This window comes from Anticarsia gemmatalis, chromosome 30 (genome assembly GCF_050436995.1).
Source record: "Anticarsia gemmatalis isolate Benzon Research Colony breed Stoneville strain chromosome 30, ilAntGemm2 primary, whole genome shotgun sequence".
Classification (NCBI taxonomy): domain Eukaryota; kingdom Metazoa; phylum Arthropoda; class Insecta; order Lepidoptera; family Erebidae; genus Anticarsia; species Anticarsia gemmatalis.
In genome coordinates this window covers 3,869,750-3,889,715 of record NC_134774.1, presented here as the reverse complement: position 1 = coordinate 3,889,715, position 19,966 = coordinate 3,869,750, and the positions used below count along the sequence as shown (strand labels likewise).

Genomic DNA, 19,966 nt, shown 5'->3' with positions numbered 1-19,966 from the left:
AAAAGTACTAGGATACCAGGAGTTGTAAGGAGGTCTTCTTAAACGTTTAAAATGTATTTTAGTAGTAGTTGTGTTAGCGATATAATTTGTGTGAAAAGTACCAGGGAAGCAGAAAAGACAAGGAGTTCTTTTATAGTTTTGATTGAAAGTATCTTTATATTTTATTCAAATGTACCAGGCTCCCAGAATCAGTAAGGAGGTGTATCAAACTTTAACTAGGAAGGAAACTGTACTTAAATCTCTCAGATACGTTAACTGACGCTTATCAGACGGTATAAATGAAAGATAGCTTGTTAAAAGGTTGGACCCCCCGTGTATGTCATAGATTTTAGCGTAATTTGTGCGAAAAGTACCAGGAGCGCAGTAATTGTGAGGAGTTCTTTTCAGTTTTGATGATTTCAATACACCTCCTTACGAATTCTGAGACCCTAGTACATTTGAATGAAATATAAAGATTCTCTAAATCAAAATTTTAAAAGAACTCCTCGTCTGTACTGCGCCCCTGGTACTTTTCGTAGAATAGACACAATTTTACAAACACTTCATTCCGAATTGGAGTTTAGCGCTTGGTAAAAGATTTGAGTACCAGGATCGCATAACGTACGAGGAGGTCTTTTGTAAAAATAAATCTTAGTAGCGACATCTGTCGTGCAGTAGCTGAATTAATACAATAACAACTTAATGTATTGTTGTCTGTACTGCACAACAGATGTCGCTACTAACATCATAATTTTAAAAGACCTCTTTGTTAGATCTGCGAGCCTAGTACTCAGTGTTGCCAAGGTAAAAACATTCATTCGACTTTAAAAAAATTATATTATGACGTTTTTTTGGATTTTTCTTATAGCGGTATTTTTACTGTTGCCCAGTTAGCGGCCATTTTTGTAAGGAAGTAGGGTTTATTAAAACAATCATAAGATTTTCACATTACATTATATTTAAATTCACTAAACATTTGTATTTTAATGTGATAACATAAAATCTAGCATACACTATAATAACATGCGTCAAAATTTACATTTAATTTACAATTTAACTATAATTATTATCAATTTTATCATATTACGAAAATGGCGGATGCAGCTGTCAAAAATTACCACGCATTTTAATCTAAACACATCATTAGAAATTAATAATTAAATATGAAAATACAATTATAATTGTATAGTACAATTGTTAAATAAATGTAATTTAATCATATTTTTTTATTTTATTATTAATTGCACGAAAAAATTTATTAAATGCGCCAGGGGCCATAATCGCGAGATTCTGAAAAGCGGTTGAAAAAAAAAGGATTTCTCTCGTAATATTTATAAAATTAATAATAAAAACAGTTGTTTTAAATCTAGATTATGCTATATTAAATGGAGCCATTGTTAAATCGACCTAGGCACTTATGCGAAGCTATATATCATATAATTAAATATAATATACCAGTTGTGGCAGTGAAAAACACGTCATATTTCATAGTGTATATATTGCTTGTATCCGACATGCGATTTGCGATTAATCGCAGCGATTATACGCACAGTACATCGCTTTAGAAAAACTACAGAAAAAAAGATAATTTACGTAAATATTTTTTTTATTAAAATTGAATTTTCAATATGGCGTCGACAGTATTTCGCGCCAAATTGATTCTTACTACAAAATCATGTAGTTTCATTAAATAAAAGATATAAATAGTAATCTATATCTATCTGAAATCACCATTTACATAATTTTATCCAAATTCCATAGTTTTCCTTCACAATTTTTTATTGCAACTTTTTTAAACAAATCGCATGCCACGAAAACATTTTGGTACTACCCGAGTTTGGTAAACCATTTAAATGTACTAAATTTATTAAAAATTACAACTTTAGAAAGGACATTTAAATTTCAAGTAAAACACTAAGTTGGTTACAATTTTAAAATTGAATATTATAACACTTTTTAGACACGAAACAATTTATTGTGGATCGCACAAATAATTGTTCCGTGTGGGAGTCGAACCCACGACCTCCCGACGCCATGGTAGCGGCGTTGCGACCTAAACCACTGAGCCACGAAAGCAGTCAGAATAGCTGCTAGTAGGATATATAATATTCAATTTAAAATCGTATTTTTTCGTTAAATGTACAATAGATTTTAATCAATGCTCCATTACTGCTGTCTAAAATGGACTCTGAAATTACAAATTTCTTTGTACTAATTAATAAAAATATAAACTGAAAATTATCTTTATATATATAATTCTTCTGTAAGTGTGTATGACACTGAACTTCTCTTTAACGACTGGACCGATTTTGGTGAATTTTTTTGTGTGCGTTCAAGGTGATCTGAGAATGGTTTAGATTCACAATTTTGTCCACTGGACAATGTTTTTTGACGTGTAGACAGGACAACGTAACGGTCCGCTAGTAAATTTATAAAAGTCCCACTGCTGGGCAAGGGTCTCCCGTAATAAGGGAGAGGTTAGGCCTTGAGTTAACCGAAAATAATTTTCATAATTAGTTGCATAATACAAAGGCTTTCACGGCTCACTATAGCTTAACCGGCAGATAAAAGTGACAGTTATAAACAAAACTATCAAAAATTCTATCTAATAAGTTACTATATACTAATTTAGAAGTTTGGAAAAAGGTGGTTTGAGTTAAAAATGACGAAATATTTATGACGATGAAAAAAATTAAAATGTAATTGTTTCTGCCTATTTTAAAAGGTTAAACAGAGACTGAAAATATACAAAAAAAATATGCATTTAAAATTAAGAAATTAATTTATGAGAATTTCAGATTTATATTTGACAATTTCAGAGTCCATTTTAGATTATAAAACTAATAATTATTAATAAAATATTGTATCATAATGTTGGACTAATTAAAGGTTCAAATTAAATCAGTATTTTTATTGTCAGAAAAACAAATCATTGTGTTAGAAAAATTACATTATTTCAACATTTTTGAAAGCAGTTGCGGTCATTCCATAGATGGGTGACCGCATAGTGGTATTTGAACTGAGCGTCTCCGTACTTCGGAGGGCACGTTAAAAGTCGGTCCTGGTTGTTGTCAATTAAGATAACAGTCTTTAAGCCATATCTTTATGTAAAGGGCTTGAAAATGAATTCACTTAAGGCCATTAAAGTTAGAAAATGTTTTTTCTTTAAAATAATGCAATTTTCCTTTACCTATTCAATAAGGAAAAAAGACTTTTATATTTATATAAGGGACAAAGAATTTGTTTGAAAACAAAATAATTTTATTTTTACCTTATTATTGCAATATTTGAGTACAATATTAAAAATTCAAATTTTAATACGACGACAGAAATTTACAAATATTTTTTTGATAAAAATGTTATTTAAAATCTCAGTTTTTAAGATCATACACAAAAAAAAAACATTTTTTAATCACTAAAATATAAAAAAATAAGACCAATAATAATGTTTTCACCTAAACAAAACTCCCTGTGTTAAAAAAAATAAACAACATTTTTTATAAGACCTAATTTTTACCGACCGGTATATTTTAAAATTGCAACACTACAGGAATAAAAACTACTAATCTTTTTTTGCTCTTGCAACATTCGAAATTCGCGGTTTTAAAACTATTAAAGTCAAATCGTTGTCTCAATTACCTCTTTTAGAAAGTCGGTTAACAAATTTTACACGAAACTATATTTATTGCTAAGATAGTATAATAGTCTATCAACTTAGTAGAGAGTGTTGTATGCAAGGTTCGCGGCTGGAGGTATACAACATTCAGAATGTAGGACATCAGTGACCCGACTTATACAGCTGACGGTGACCTGTTTCATACAGATACTTTATTTTGGATATTTCTACGCTCATAGCCAGTTGCGCTCACCGGTCGTTAAACGATTAGTGGATTAAGCAATCCTTGGCGCGGTCAATCTATAGATGGGTGACCGCATATTAGTATTTGAAATGAGCGTCTCCGTGCTTCGGAGGGCACGTAAATAGTCGGTCCCGGTTGTTGTCTACTAAGATAACAGTCGTTAAGCCATGTCAAACGCCTTACGGGCGGCTTGAACAACTTTGACAATAGGTTGACCACTAACCATACGACAGAATAGAATAGATTACTAAGTTGTTAAACTACCATATATCTTTGTAGACTATTAGAAACCCGCGATTCCTCCTGTCGCATTTAATAAAGTCTACATTTTAAACATATGTACGTACAATTTCAAAACTAATATGTATACACACACAACACACATTTTCAAACCGGCCATATTGGAAATAGGGGAACAAGAATGACCCCAACTTAAACTTAAGTTTCTAATGACCCCTTTATACATAAAAAGTATAATGACGTCACCTGAATCCTGAAAAAATTTAACATTTCAATGTAATACGCTAAATGGTATTTCAGCTGAGCGTCTCCGTGCTTCAAGTCACGGTTGTTGTTTAAGATAACAGTCGTTAAGGCTTCAACAACTTTGACACTAGGTTGACTACTAACCATACGACAAAATAAAATTAGTAATTAAAAATTATTAATTTGAATATGTGATAGTAAACATATTTAGGTTTAATATTGTACCTCTCTTACCCCCGGTTTCTGAGGTACATTTAGGGGTAGTTTATCTACTTAATAGCGTAAATAATAAAAACGCTATAGAATAGATAAACTACCGCTAAATGTACTCAGAAACCGGGCAAAAGCGATGTAGATATATAAACATATGTTTTTAAAATGCAAACTTTTTAATATCCAAAAACAAACCACACATTTTTTTAAACTCTATATTTACGTTTGTAAAAGTGCCTTTTAAATATACAAGTTTTTTTTTTAATTAATTTTATTTAAAATTTACAATTACAATTTAATATTTTTTTCAAAAACCCTATAATATATAAAGGTGTTGGGATTTTTATACTTAAAAAATATGTTTTTCTTCTAAAATTTCCGCTTCGCATATTTTTAATTGAGAATTTTTGAATACGAAATAAAGATTTTTTCACTATCTAACTAATAAACATGGTGTAAGATCTAATTAGTAATACAGTGTTTTGTGACTTTCAATCAATTTTGAAACTGTATATAAGTGAATACAAAACTCTGTATAACTAATCAGAGATTATTATTTAGTTAGAAAGTGAAAACAAGAAAATTATAACAAATTAAAATCCCCGTATTTCTTATTTATTTATCATTTAATTAAAATTTTAAAATATGGTTTCTAAAGATTTCTAAAAATTATAATTTTCTTGAAAATATCTTAAAATTTTCGTCATAAGATACCATAGGTATCAGAAAAATTTCATTTCTGAATTCTCAATGAAAAACACACGAAACCCTAGATTCATAGTTACCGCGAATTTTACTACAAATAATAAAAATAAAATTTAAATCATCGAAAATTTTAAATATAGGCATTTCGCAAAATTCTTTCCTGAACTATTGGTATACAATAGTAAAATTTTATTACTATTTAACGCAAAAACTACTGAATAGATTTTGATGAAATTGTATATGCAGATAGTTATTAACACCTAGGATACTTTTTACCCTAGAAAATGTTGTTGCAAAGTAGAAAGCCTAAATTACAAAATGCCTATATAAAAAATTCTCATTTCTCTTTACTACGGTGACCGAAATTATTTAAAAACTATATACTAAATATTATTTTAATTTTAAAAACTATTTATTCACATTACCATAACAATTATTTTTTACACTATAACTTTTTAATTAGTTATTAATTATAATTATATTTTTTTTTTATTATTTTTTATTTCCAAAAAGAAAAGAGTAAAATGCAAATTTTATTGAAATATCACAAACTATGTATTTTATTTATCAAACGCTTTCAAACTATACATTTTAAAATTCTGTACAAGGCTTATATACTTATTATTACGTACAGACACTTTATATAACAGCACAGTTTTCACACACCAACTGTCCACTATATAAGTGACATTGTATGTCTGTACTGTCACATCCTCTACGCAAACCAGCGAAGGCAAAATATACTGAAAATGAATCAATCTATAATATATATAACTCAAAGGTGACCGATTGACATAGTGATCTATCAACGCACAGCACAAACCACTGGACGTATCTGAAATTTGGCATGCAGGTAGATAGTTATAACGTAGGCATCCGCTAAGAATAAGCCAGCTTGCCGAGGTTGCTTTGTGTATGGGTTCCTCCGTGTTTCGGAAGGAAAGTTTAAACTTCCCGGCTGTCAATTTTCAAAAATTTATAACAGTCGTTAACAGTAGTCAGAAGCTTAAAAGTCTGTAAGCCGTCTCCAACATAGTTGGAAGAAAGGCTAGACTGATATACAGTAATTAATTATTTTAAATTGATTTTTCAGTATCTTTAACTTCGCTGGTTTACATAAGGTATAGTGTCTGTACAAATGTTATTTTCGACCTCAAGTATATGGGGCGGGAGGGAAAATTCTATCAGCTGTGAAATGACACTTATAGGCACTAATGTCAAATGTGACAGGCGGATAGGTCAGTGACCCGCAAATTGCCTACCTGTCATAATTAGTAGTAAAAACAAACTACTCGCGTGATTTTTTACCCGACTACGGCGCAGAGGAGGGTAATGTATTTATGATTTATTATTTAGGAAATATTTACATGCTTTCAAAATTACTCGAACGTAATTTACCCTACTGTGTCAGCAAAGGAGAGTAATGTGTTTATGATTAATTATTTATGTATTAAGGAAATATGTATCTTACTTTCAGGTTAAAAAGTGTCTATAGTCACAGGGGTATCAAGTTTGTAACCCAGCTCTGGTCAAAAAATATTTCTGTCTATAAATTGCCCAGAGTATAGAAAGTTGAAGTCGGAGACTTCCATGTTTCAAAGAGCATGTAAAGCCATTGTGACCTCTCACTGGTCGTGTTCGTCTCACCGCACTATGAGAGTGATGTAATAGAGAGTGTACCTGTGTATTGTACACACGACACTATACAAGTCCTGCACAGTTGGCCGGTTTTATTAAAACTGACCACGGTCAACACGCGAGCAATTAATTTTACTACTAATTCTTCACAGATTTCATTTCGTTTTATTATATATTGATTAATTTAAATAGGAGTTTAGTATCGCCATTTTTTAGTAATACCATACTTCAATAGTCTGCCTACCTCTATGGAAATAGAGGAATAAGGCATGATTATATGTATGTTAAAATATTTTAATTTTAAACATATATGTTATGTAGCTTCGTAACCGAAACTGACGGATATCCGGATATCTAGACTATCTGTAACCTTATCTAACTACCGGTTATCCGATTTCTAGTCATTTATAGAAATTTTGATAAAAAATCTTTCTTAAATACAAAATGCGAAAGGTCTGAAGTTTATAAGATGTTTGTCACACAATCACGCCAAAACTACGAAACGCAATTTTATGAAATTCAACACACAGATAGTTTTAAACCTGGTTAAACATATAGGATACTTTTTACGACAAAATTTCAGGTGGACTATAAAAAATATGGTATTTAAAAAAAAATGGCGTCCCAAACTCCTGACTACAAATCTAAAACACTAAATACCAGTTTCACAGCTCCCAACTAAGTGGCAGTTAGCCTATCTGACGGATAAATGAGACTACTGTCAAAATTTGCTTTACACAGAAAATCTACCAAAACCTTTCAGTTAGCCTATCTGACGAATGAAGAGACATCTATTATAAATAGCTTGTCACACAAAATTCGACAGAAAATATGCTTAAACCTTCAAAATTCCGTCAGATGCACTATCCAGCACTTAACCGGGAGTTGTTAAAACTGTCCTAAAAGTACCTATTTAGTAGAATTCTTCCTTTGAATTACTTTTTCGCTTTTCGCTTTGTCTTTTTTGTCATTTTTATCCATTTTGATTGTTGGTGTTGGTTGCTTGTCGACCGGGGTTGCTGTGGGGGTGGGAGTGGGGGGTGTTGCGGGCTTCGGCTTGGGCTTGTTGGCCTTGGCTGCGGCTGCGTAGTTGATGGGCTTGAAGCCGGAGGGAGTTGTATCTTCAACGGGGGCTGCGGGCTGCGACAAGAAAAAAAAATAGTTATACAAAAAAATTGCTAGTTTTAGGCCGTTTCCCACTGCTGGGCAAGGGTGTCCTCTCGGAATATGAGAGGGGTTAGGCCTTGAGTCCACCACGTCCAATTGAAGGTTAGGAACTTCGCATATTTTCAATAACTGTGTTATGCAACTCTCAGTCATGGGAAGTTTCATCACGATGTTTTCCTTCACAGTTATAACAAGTGATAATTATTTCTAATACACACATCACTTGGACAAGTCATTGGTGTGTTGCCTCGGGTACGAATCAGGAGTAGTAAAAGCACTACCCTCCCACGCAAGTGTTCGTTGGATTGAACTAAATAATGATCACTTGTTATAACGGTGAAGGAGAACATCGTGATGAATGACATGTCTGACAGATGTTTAACACAGTTCTTGAAGGTATATCAAGTCTCTAAATCTTACTGGGCCAGCGTGATGAACTCAAGACCTAACCCGTCCCTCAATTTGGGAGGAGACTTTTGCCCAGCAATGGGACAGTGATAGGTAATAATAAATTTACTTAAGTATTTATCAATTTCTGTTTTATAAACTTATATTTGTAACTAAATAACTGAACCTTTTAAAACATAGCTTTTTCTTTCTTTACCTATGAATGGTAGATATTTAAATACTTTATACTGATGTCATTTCAAACGTGTTCACTGCGTCATGTCATTATATCGGAGTCTCTCACTCACTACACATTGTCACATTACTATGATTCTTTTGATTATGACGTAGTGAGCACGATTGTTATCAGTCTAGCCTTTCTTCCAACTATGTTGGAGTCGGCTTCCAGTCTCACCGGATGCATCTGAATACCAGTATTTTACATGGAGTGACTGTCTATCTGACCTCCACAACACAGTTACCTGGGTTATAACACGATACCCTTCGGTAAGACTGGTTGTCAGACTTTCAAGCTTCTGACTACTGTTAACGACTGTCAAAGATCTTTGAAAATGACAGACGGGACCCACAATTTGAAGTGCTTTCCGAAACACGGGGGCACTCGATAGGTATATATCTGCTCACCCATCCAAAGATCAACCTCGTCAAGCATTACTTAACCTGAGATATCAACCCCGGGCGGCAGTTCTTACTTAGCCACGCGCTCATGTCATAATGTAAGTTACTATGTTGTGGAGGTAGATAGACAGTCGCTCCATGTAAAATACTGGTACTTAGTTGCATCCGGTGAGACTGCAAGCCGACTCCAACATAGTTGGAAGAAAGGCTAGACTGATATATAAAGCAAAACATTAAGAAACCTAACAATTGTAAAAATCAATACATACCATTTCGAAATTTAGCCATACGGGTGATGTTAAACAAAAACAAAAAACATATGGTTTTAAAAGCAGAAATTTAAACACATGAACAACCTAATATAATCGTATCATTATAAAAGTGCTCCCTAATCCCCGGTTTCTGAGGTACATTTAACGGTAGTTTATCTATTCAATAGTATCAAAACTCGTACAAAAAAAAGACGCTATTGAATAGATAAACTACCGCTAAATGTACCTCAGAAACCGGGGGTATGTCATGTCATTATATGGGAGTCTCTCGCTCACTACACATTGTCACATTACTATGATTCTTTTGATTATGACGTAGTGAGCACGTTTGTAAAGACCCGAGTGTAATATACTATCTTACAAATAAACGTGATGTAAGCTTTGATTAGTTATAATAAAGTATTATGTATTTTTTCAATCAATTTAGAAACTGTATATAAGTGAAGACAATAGGGTAGTTGACTACCAGTCAAATCAGCTACTCTTTATGAAATGTCAAAAACACATTTTAGTATAGATACTTGGGTAACTTTGAATCATTTGTGTAACATTGAATGTGGGAATATGAACTAGTTTCGATTATTTTTTCATATGAAACCAACACAATTGATAAAAGTTAGCAAAACTAAAATGAATCTTTATCAATTGTGTTGGTCTCATATGAAAAAATAATCAAAACTACTTCAAATTCCCACGTTCAATGTTACCCAAATGATTCAAAGTTACCCAGGTTGACTGTATATGACGTAGTGACGTCACTATACACATATTTTCGTTGGTATCAAATGAGTGTCTAATAAAATGTTTCAGTCTGTTATAATTACAATTTCAACATTATTTACGAAAAACGCTACGTAGTCTGAGCATTTTAGATGAACCTTTTACGAGTACGAGTTAAATAATTTTTCGTTAACCCAGTCAAATACCCAAGTCTTCTCGTTGGCCCTACCTTCCGAACTGGCGGTAAATTCACTCTCTGTATCATTGACTATCATAAGTGTCAGCATTTGACCTGAATGAATAAATAATTTGATTTTGTTAAAAACAACTAATCATAGCTTAAACGACGTTTATTATTAAAATTATAAATGCGAAATTATGTGAATAATGTATGTATGTTTGTTAATTCATCACTCAAAAAACTATTAAATGGATTTGATGGAATTTAGCATATATCAAGTAGATCTATAGCTTAGTAGCTTTTAAACCTGGAATTGAACCGGGAAAGATTATTTTTAGGGTGATATCTATCTAAATATAAATATGTTTATGTATGTATGTATAGTAGATATATTATTATAATATAAAATTATGTATTAATAGTTAAATATATATATAGATATACTATATGTGTAATGATAAAATGAATCGAATGCAGAAACGTCCGTCTTTAAGTAACTCTTAAGTACATGTGTCTTTAAACAAATTGAACAATTTCGCTACATCATAATGAACCATATCCAACCACTAGCTGACCCGCGCAACTTCGCTTGCGTCACCTATGAGAGAATGGGTCAAATTTTTCCCCGTTTTTATAATATTTTCTGTTACTTCGCTTCTAATGGCCGAAGCGTGATGTTATATAGCCTATAGTCCAATAAATGGGCTATCTAACACTGAAAGAATTTTTCAAATCGGACGAGTAGTTCCTGAGATTTGCGCGTTCAAAGAAACAAACAAACAAACTCTTCAGCTTTATAATCTAATCAGCTTTATATATAAAATTCTCGCGTCACATTTTTCGTTCCCATACTTGTCCTAAACGTCTAGACCGATTCTCATGAAATTTTGTGAACATTTTGAGTAGGTCTGAGAATCGGCCAACATCTATTTTTCATACTCCTACACGACACTATTTTTCTTTTCTATTTATTTGGCAAAACAACGTTTGCCGGGTCAGCTAGTATATTATATAAAATACTTATGTTTGACAAATAAACAATTCTAATTTGATTCAAGTTGTGGAACATTTCTGCATTCGACCATAGGCCCTCACACCATGATAAACTACATACTGATGTTATATATGATATGAATATAATAAATACAATAGATACGGTCGGGTATACCTTTATTCACTCACCTTGAGCTCCGGCTCGCTCTTGTCCTCCGCGCACGTGTCGGACTTTATGCTTTTCACTTCTTTCTTCTTTGATTGGACCTGCAGCAAAATAAATATCAAATAGACTTAGAATCATAGTGTATTTATGAATTATTGTATATATCTATTTTATAATTTAGTTTATAATAATAGTATGTCTTTAATATCATCTATTTATTCATATTGACTTATTCGTATTTAATATTTTATCATTGTTAATAATTATTTATGTATACACTTTAGAAACCAACACAATTGATAAAAGTTTATTTTAGTTTTGCAAACTTTTATTTTACTTGAAGCATCATTATATGAAAAAATAATGGAAACTAGTTCAAATTCCCATTGTCAATGTTACCCAAATGATTCAAAGTTACCCAAATTGACCATACTTATATATCGTATGTTTTATAGATACGATCCAACGATAGGCTTGGCATGCACGATTAACGTAAATCTTAATTTCACAATACATAGAACTCTTCCGGAGGAGACCTTTCCTCCCTCAATTCGGCGGGAGACTCTTCAGCCCAGCATTGGGATATTCATGTGTTAAATAGAGAGATAGAATGCATAATTTGACAATCAAATATGTAAATAATACCTTAGTTTCAGATTTGACGGGCTGCGGCTTCGTCTTAGCCTTGGCGTCAGTCTTGGCGGGCTTCTTGTCTGTCTTAGCCTTAGCCGGCTCCTTCTTAGCCTCTTTAGGCTTGTTCTTGTCCTGCGCGGCCGTCACGTCCGCCGCGCTCACTTCCGGCGGATCTTTCTGCGGTGGGACTGGTTCTGGAATACCGAAAATGTAAGGTTATATTTTATACTAAGATACATACATAATTAATACACAGGTAGAGGTGTATGAAATACACTCACGTTTCGCCATTTACAATGATAATTCTATGTAATAGGGGGCGAGCCTATAGCTTTTTATTATACCTTATTGCCGGGCACGTTATCATTGCAGGATTTAGTTTATAGTTTCTTAGTGTATGCACAATATATAAAATAAGAGCTGACTTTCGTCTCCTATTTGAAACCAGCTAAGGGTTAATTTTCTAAAAACATACATGCATTTATTTCTAACTAGCTTTTACCCGCGACTTCGTCCACCCCCCCATTTTCCCATTATGCCTCATTTTCCCGGGGTAAAAAGTAGCCTATGTCCTTTCTCGGGTATCGCATTTATAATATTAGTATGGATTAAATACCAATTTTCACATTCTAAACGACGAACTTTCATGCTGGTTTTAAACCCCTTAGGGATAGATTATTAAAAGGTCCTTTCTTGTGGGTGCTTTACGTCATAAAAGTCACCCCTTGTCTAAATTTTATGTTTCATACTTCTATAATATAGGCTGTGTGATGATAATATAAGTCAGGCAGTCAGTCAATCAGTCAGGACAAGTAATCTTATATGTATGGAGGTATAAACTTGCCTTCCGTCTTGGGCTGTTCGTCTTCTAGTTTTTCTGTGGCGGGTTGTTCTGGAGGAGTGTCCTCTGTCTTCTGTGCTGGCTCCTCCGTGGCGCTCGCTTCTGGCGTGTCTTGTCTCTCTTCTGGAAAGTGCAGAAGAATACGTTTATATACATACATAGAACATGTAAAGATGGCCAACTAAAATATTACTAACGCTATTGTTGGACCAATACTTATGATGCAATCCCATGTTTTATTGACGTAGCAGTACATACATAACTAGCTGACCCGCGCAACTTCGCTTGCATCACATAAGAGAGAATGGATTATAACTTTTACCTTTTTTTTATATTTTTTACTGGAACTCTGCTCCTGTTGCTCGTAGCGTGATGATATATAGCCTATAGCCTTCCTCAATAAATGGACTATCTAACACTGAAAGAATTTTTCAAATCGGACCAGTAGTTCCTGAGATAAGCGCGTTCAAACAAACAAAAAAACTCTTCAACTTTATAATATTGAGTTTAGATATATTAAAATTCTCGCGTTACGAACGGCTTGACCGATTCTCATGAAATTTTGTGAGCATATTTCTTTTTTTTCTTTCTTTTCTTTTTTGAAAGACAACTCCCGCACTAAGAATTGCTCTTGTGTCGCGGGGGCTTTTACAAACATACAAACAACGGACACAAAGCACAACCAGACCCAAAACAATTATTTGTGGATCGCACAAATAATTGTCCCGTGTGGGAATCGAACCCACGACCTCCCGTTGACGTGGTATCGGCGTGGCGACCTAAACCACTGCGCCACGGAGGCAGTATTATTGAGTACATCTATTTTTCATAAACCTAGCGACCCTTTTTTTTAAATTTATATGGCAAAACGACGTTTGACGGGTTAGCTAGTATTAGTATAGATGGTATATATTGTGTACTAGCTGACCCGCACAGCGCCGCTCACGCTTTCTTGTTTTTATTTAATACCGCGCATTTTTTAATTTAATCATCTTTTACACCTTCTCTGGACTTTCACATATAATTCAAGACCAAAATTAGCCAAATCGGTCCAGCCGTTCACGAATTTTAGCGAGACTAACGAACAGCAACTCATTTTTATATATATAAATATGTGTTATATAATTGCTATTTACCTGTGGCGGGCGGTCGGGCGCGCGCGGTGGTGGGCACGAACTCCGCGGCGAGCGGGTTCAGTGTCGACCGCGACACTGTCTCCTCTAGTGACAGTGATGGCGTGCCGTTGCTTGTCCTGAAATACATGACAAATAAATAAATAAATATTTTTAGATTGAGGCTAGGGTCGGTAATTCCTTTGATGGGTGACCATATAATGGTATATGAACTGGGAGTTTCCGTGCTTCGGAGAACACGTAAAAATTCAGTTCGGTTGTGTCCGGGTCTCTTGGGCTACTCAATGTAATATTAGGTCGGGGGAAAAGCATTATAGTATGTACGAACTTGTAATAAAATCTCTTTGGCTTCAAGAATCACAAATGAGTACACGGTTCATTAGGTTTCTTTCAGTGAGCTCGTGAGGTACCCAAATATCGAGCTTTTTTGTGTAGAGAAAAGATTTTATTACAAGTTCATACATGTACATCGTAGTATGACATGCCCTTTCCTTTTGTGTAAGGGCGCGTTCCTACTATGTCGTGACGACAGATAATCGTGTAGTTTTAAGTGTCGTAGCTTATATATTTAAATCGAGGTATTCACATATAGAGCGACACGACTTACTGTCGTCTACGACATTTTTTGCAGTGACAACAGTCACTAAACGATAAAATTTTTGACGACAAACAATCGTTATAATGGGAACAGCTAGGAACGACAGTTGTCTAACGATATGACATAGTGGGAAGGCGCCCTTAGTTATTCAGTAGACTGTGTACTCACGTGGGATAATGATGCTTGTGTCCGTTAGCTCTGTGTTGTCTCTCGCCGCGCTCTCTCTGCTCGTCCTCCAGCATCGCTTCGATACATTGCTCCATTAACGCTTCCTCTTCTAATTGTTGCATCACCTGTACAAAAATAATGTAAATAAATAAATTTAACCCATTATTGGCCCATTGCAGGGCATGGGTTTCTTCTCAGAGGGAGGGGTAAAGGCTTGAGTCCACCACACTGGCCAAGTGCGGTTTGGGGACTTTGCATACTTTCAAGAACGTAGAAGATTTTTTAAAAAAGCTATCCTCATTTTCACTTGTTATTTCTCTTGGAATATAAAAGTCCAAGTTATAGCGGACGAGTGTGAACTATACCTATCTCTCCCTCTCACGCACACTACATACATCTGTCTCACTCTAACACACGCACACTTCATACATCTGTCTCACTCTAACAAACGCACACTACATACATCTGTCTCACTCTCTCTCACACACACACACACACACACACTTTTCATACATCTATCTCCCTCACTCTCTCTTCATACATCTATCTCTTTCTCTCTCTCGCTCACCTGTTTATCAAACTCTTCCTCGTTCTCCATCCACATGTAACCATCTACGTCTCGCGGAGGAATCGACAAGCATTATCTAACTCACGCTACATATATTTCTCTCTCTCACTCACTCTCTCTCCCTCTCTCTCTCTCTCTCGCTCACCTGTTTATCAAACTCTTCCTCGTTCTCAATCCACATGTAACCACCTACGTCTCGCGGTGGAATCGCGAAGCATTATCTATCTCACTCTAACTCACACTACATATTTTTCTCTCTCTCTCTCTCTCTCTCTCTCGCTCACCTGTTTGTCAAACTCTTCCTCGTTCTCCATCCACATGTAGTCGGCGAAGTCGTCCTGCGGCGGCGCCGGCACGGGCGGGTACGCCGCCGGGGGGTAGTATGCTCCTGCCATTACGTATCCTGGAACAAATAAATGATTAGATTAGACAATGGCCACCTTCCCACACATCTTGTATCGCACGTTCCTAGTACGGTACAGTATAACGCTTGTGCTCTGAGAAAGCGATGTTGTTCGCGGGCGCGGGGAGGTGAGCGCGGCAACGGCTCTTTGCTTTCTCCTTACACACTAATTTAAAGCCAATTGGATCGTTTGATTTACATTATTCTACATCTAATTTGTTTCTGTCAAGAGTAAGCCAGCAGCCCCATCTAGCGGTGTGTTATAGAAGTAACAAGAAAAATAACGATCTTGAATAGCTAGCGAGTAAAAAAAAATTTTTTTTAGATATTGCCTCCATGGTCTAAGTGGTAGACTGTTAATGACTAGCTCTCGAGTTCGATCCCGGGTCAGATAAAGTGCTATTTAGGTTATCTAATTTATTTTAGACTAGATTTTAGAATGGGTCAAAATTTTCCCCGTTTTTGTAACATTTTTCGTTGCTACTCCGCTCCTAATGACCGTAGCGTGATGTTATATAGCCTATAGCCTTCCTCGATAAATGGGCTATCTAACACTGAAAGAATTTTTCAAATCGGACCAGTAGTTCCTGAGATTAGCGCGTTCAAACAAACAAACTCTTCAGCTTTATAATATTAGTATAGATAGATATAGATATAGATGACTCTCAATAGTAGTCCGAATTCCGTCGGAAGTTCAACGTTGTCATGGTAACTGACCTGGCATATGACCTCGTGGCAAGTGTACGGGGTAGACAGGGGGCCTGTGGATGCCGGCGTCGCCGCTACCGACCACTCCGCCGCCCACGCCGCTGTCTATGATCACGCCGTTCGGCTGCAATGGCACAAGCAGAGATAGCTTACTATCTACGTTTATACATACATAATATATTACCGAATGCAAGCTTAAAGTAGCGTTGCCGCGACGTTTACGCTGCGTAGACGTCGGAGAAACGCTAACGCTCGTAAAACGCCAGGGAGATAGCGAACTTAATATAGTAAATAGTAAAATATAAAATATGACAAAATAAGGAAAGAGCGATGAGCATAAAATCCATATTAGAACAAAAATCCTGTTTTGTTTGCTCTTCTTTAACATGAAAACGGCTGTACCTATTTACATTATACTTTGTGGAGTAATAGATTATATCCCAAGGCTACCATTTTAAAGGAAATAAAAGGTGTGGCTGCAGAAATAAATAAGTAAAAAAATAATTTAAAAATGTCTCACTTACTTGCCATTGACCATTTTCTTCGTTGCCATAATACGCTCCTACATTGGCTGAAGTCTCCGGAATTTTCATAATTGCAACACTAACAATTTATTATCTACGATCACTTATAACTAAAAAAAAAATTCTTCTTAATTTAACTTAGAATACTGAGTTTTTGAGCTTAGAAAAAAAAATTATATTGTTTATGGTTGCTGTTGGGGGTTTGTTAGAAATGTGTCAAGTGTGAGTTGTATTTAGGCAAGTAATTCGAAAGTGTTTCAACGTTGTGAGAAGTTATGCCTGCTATCTTCATTGCTGAATTTACCGGCAGCTGTAAACAAGGAGAAAAAAATAGTTACATACATGAACCCATACTATACTACTATACCATATAATATTATCCATACTTCCATACTAATATTATAAATGCGAAAGTAACTCTGTCTGTCTGTTACTCAATCACACCTAAACTACTGAACCAATTTGCATGAAATTTGGTATGGAGGTATTTTGATACTTGTGAAAGGACATTTTACCCCAGGAAATTGACGCATTCCCATGGGAAAATTCAGGTGGCGGACGAAGTCGCGGGTAAAAGCTAGTTAATAATAAATTTAACCCACTGTCCCATTCCTGGGCAAGGGTCTCTTACTGGAATAAAGAAAGGATTGGGCTTGAGTCCACCACTCTGACCAAGTGCGGGATTGCAGACTCGCAAACTTTCGCATACATAATATGAGTATATAAGGTACTAAATTTTCATGCAGTTTCCACAATTAAGTTAAATGATTCTTGAAGAATGTTTCAATATATAATTTGTTAAGGTTGACCTGATCTAGCCTGGTTGAAGCCAGGGCAGGTATAAATTAAGTGCTTCTTAGAAAATATTTTAATGTATAATAATTTGTTAAGAAATAGCTAGTGTAACTCAGGAGGAGCCAGGGCTGACTGTTAGTGACTTATAAATTGTAAAAACTTTTATTCATAAACATTTCAGATAAGACTTGTTTTAATATGACCTTGAATTTAATAAGAAAATTAAATCAATACAATATTGATTCTTCAAAACTTGTTTCAATATAAAATTCCTAGAAAAGACTACAGTTTTAATTTGCAAAGACTGTGGGTAATCATATTATTGTAATAGTAAAAGTATTCATCAGTATAGCATTTTGCCAACTATGTTGAAGTCAGCTTCCAGTCTCACCGGATGCAGCTGAATAACAGTATGTTACATGTAGCAACTGTCTATCTGACCTCCACAACACAGTTGCCTGGGTTATAACACGATATCCTTCAGTACGACTTATGATAACGTTCAATAGAAAAAATCTATACTAATATTATAAATGTGAAAGTATGTTTAGTATTCTTTTAGATCAAAACCAGTAAGCTAATTTAGATGAAATATGTCTGAAAGACGTACTACAGTAACAACCTTCCGAGACAGAATTTAAAATATGTTGTTATTTAATAAAAAATAAGCAGACATATTGAAAAAATATTACTTTTAAAAAAAATAAAATAATTGGAAATAAACATTTTGATAAAAGCTGTGCCAAAATGTAGAATAAGTAGGCACAAAAGACATTTAAAATTAAATATTATAACATAGTTTATATCTTATCTCATTGTGTTAGATTGTTTTGTGTACCATAATAAATAAATAATACTTATAATGTAGCATCCAATACCACTTGGCACCAATAGAAAGTAATTTGACTAACAAACTATGACTGCAAAGTAAAAAGATTGTCTTGAAAACTATTAAACATTTTTTTTCATTAAATCAGTTACTGTAAAATAGATTATCAATGTTTATCTAATAGTTGAGAGTCTGTAAATAAACCTGAGTTATTTACACTGTTGTTTATCAGCTGATAGCACTGTAAATATTGTAAAAATACATATTTACTGACTAACTGTTTCAAATAAGCACAACAAACTTTGAAATGTAGTCAGGCCATTTCAACCTCTTTCATCATACATACGAAAAAAAAAACAACTGGCTGAATTTGACATTCGCAGTAAAAAAGTAATAAAAAAGTTTCTACACAACACGCCATGTCTATGTTTTAGTCTAATAAGAATTCGTACATCGCACCGAAATCCACTCGTTATTATGAAATCATATGACAACAAATGAAAGGTGTCTCGAATTATATATTCAACTTTCTATTTATGTGGAACTTTCCACGTAGACGTTGTTTACAACTCAATACCGCGCAGATGTAAATAAAAAATCCAGGAACAAATTGTGTCACAATGCAACGAGAGGCCAAAAATAGATCAACCCAGAAACTAAAATATAATTAATTGACCGACTTTCATTATATTCGATTTTATATCACAATCGCTCACGAACATGTCCGTTTACATATACAATCGCGAATCTCACGTCGACACCGTGTAAATTCAATTTATATCGGAAAATATTGAATCTCCCTGCACGTGTCGTATGTTAAGCAACGTAATCGACATATCAGATACTCACTCATTCGGCGCACTTTTAGTGCCTACAATATCGGATACTCGTGTAACGTCCTCGAATTTTGTTTTCAGCAAAACAGATGCACAAATAACTATAAAATAAGCACTATAACCTCCAATATCACTATTCCACACACAAGATCACCAGCGAGTATTCGTGGCGGAAATGGCGACCGCCGTGAAGTCCGTGCGGTTCAACGTGCACGTTTCACGACCAACTTCGTGATAAAATACTAACCGGCGTTTTTTGTAAAATTATACAGATTTTATTGCGGCAAAATAAATGTAAATAAAATTAATATTACCTTTCTACTAGACAATCATACTCTTGTAAATTTAACTAAGCCAAAAGAGTTGTCAAACTGACGACTGAGTTCTTCGTTCAAATTTTAAAGGCTTTATATTGTTGTCAGAGTCCATTCTTGTACATGCCATCCATTGATTAATTTCATTGATGTTTCGATAGTGTTAAAATATCAAATATTGATACTTAAAATTTATTAGGATTTAAAACA

At 34.5% G+C, this 19,966-nt stretch overlaps 1 protein-coding gene across 3 annotated transcripts; it reads right to left on the bottom strand.

The window, feature by feature from the left end:
- Positions 1-916: 916 nt before the first annotated feature.
- Paip2 (polyA-binding protein interacting protein 2) lies at positions 917-19,839 on the bottom strand. 3 transcript variants are annotated; one of them, XM_076133973.1, is made up of 10 exons: positions 19,757-19,839; positions 16,983-17,292; positions 16,468-16,582; positions 15,632-15,750; positions 14,780-14,904; positions 14,017-14,132; positions 12,884-13,003; positions 12,052-12,233; positions 11,430-11,507; positions 917-8,021 (listed from the first exon to the last, which is right to left on the bottom strand). In XM_076133973.1, the coding sequence occupies exons 2-10, from the start codon at positions 17,049-17,051 to the stop codon at positions 7,791-7,793; spliced, it is 1,155 nt and encodes a 384-aa protein (XP_075990088.1). In that variant the 5' UTR covers positions 17,052-17,292; positions 19,757-19,839; the 3' UTR covers positions 917-7,790. The 3 variants fall into 3 exon arrangements, with proteins under 3 accessions (XP_075990088.1, XP_075990087.1, XP_075990089.1); XM_076133972.1 differs by lacking the exon at positions 19,757-19,839 and adding an exon at positions 19,456-19,667; XM_076133974.1 differs by lacking the exon at positions 19,757-19,839 and adding an exon at positions 19,456-19,664 and having other exon boundaries at positions 7,884-8,021; positions 11,416-11,507.
- Positions 19,840-19,966: the final 127 nt, after the last annotated feature.

What these genes read in the sequence shown, in the direction of transcription:
- Paip2 (XM_076133973.1), bottom strand. Translation starts at nt 17,051, where the DNA reads ATGAAAATTCCGGAGACTTCAGCCAATGTAGGAGCGTATTATGGCAAC. An exon ending in GCCACGAGGTCATATGCCAG is followed by an intron (nt 15,751 to 16,467) that starts GTCAGTTACCAT and finishes TATTTGTTCCAG; the next exon opens with GATACGTAATGGCAGGAGCA. An exon ending in CGCCCGACCGCCCGCCACAG is followed by an intron (nt 13,004 to 14,016) that starts GTAAATAGCAAT and finishes TGCACTTTCCAG; the next exon opens with AAGAGAGACAAGACACGCCA.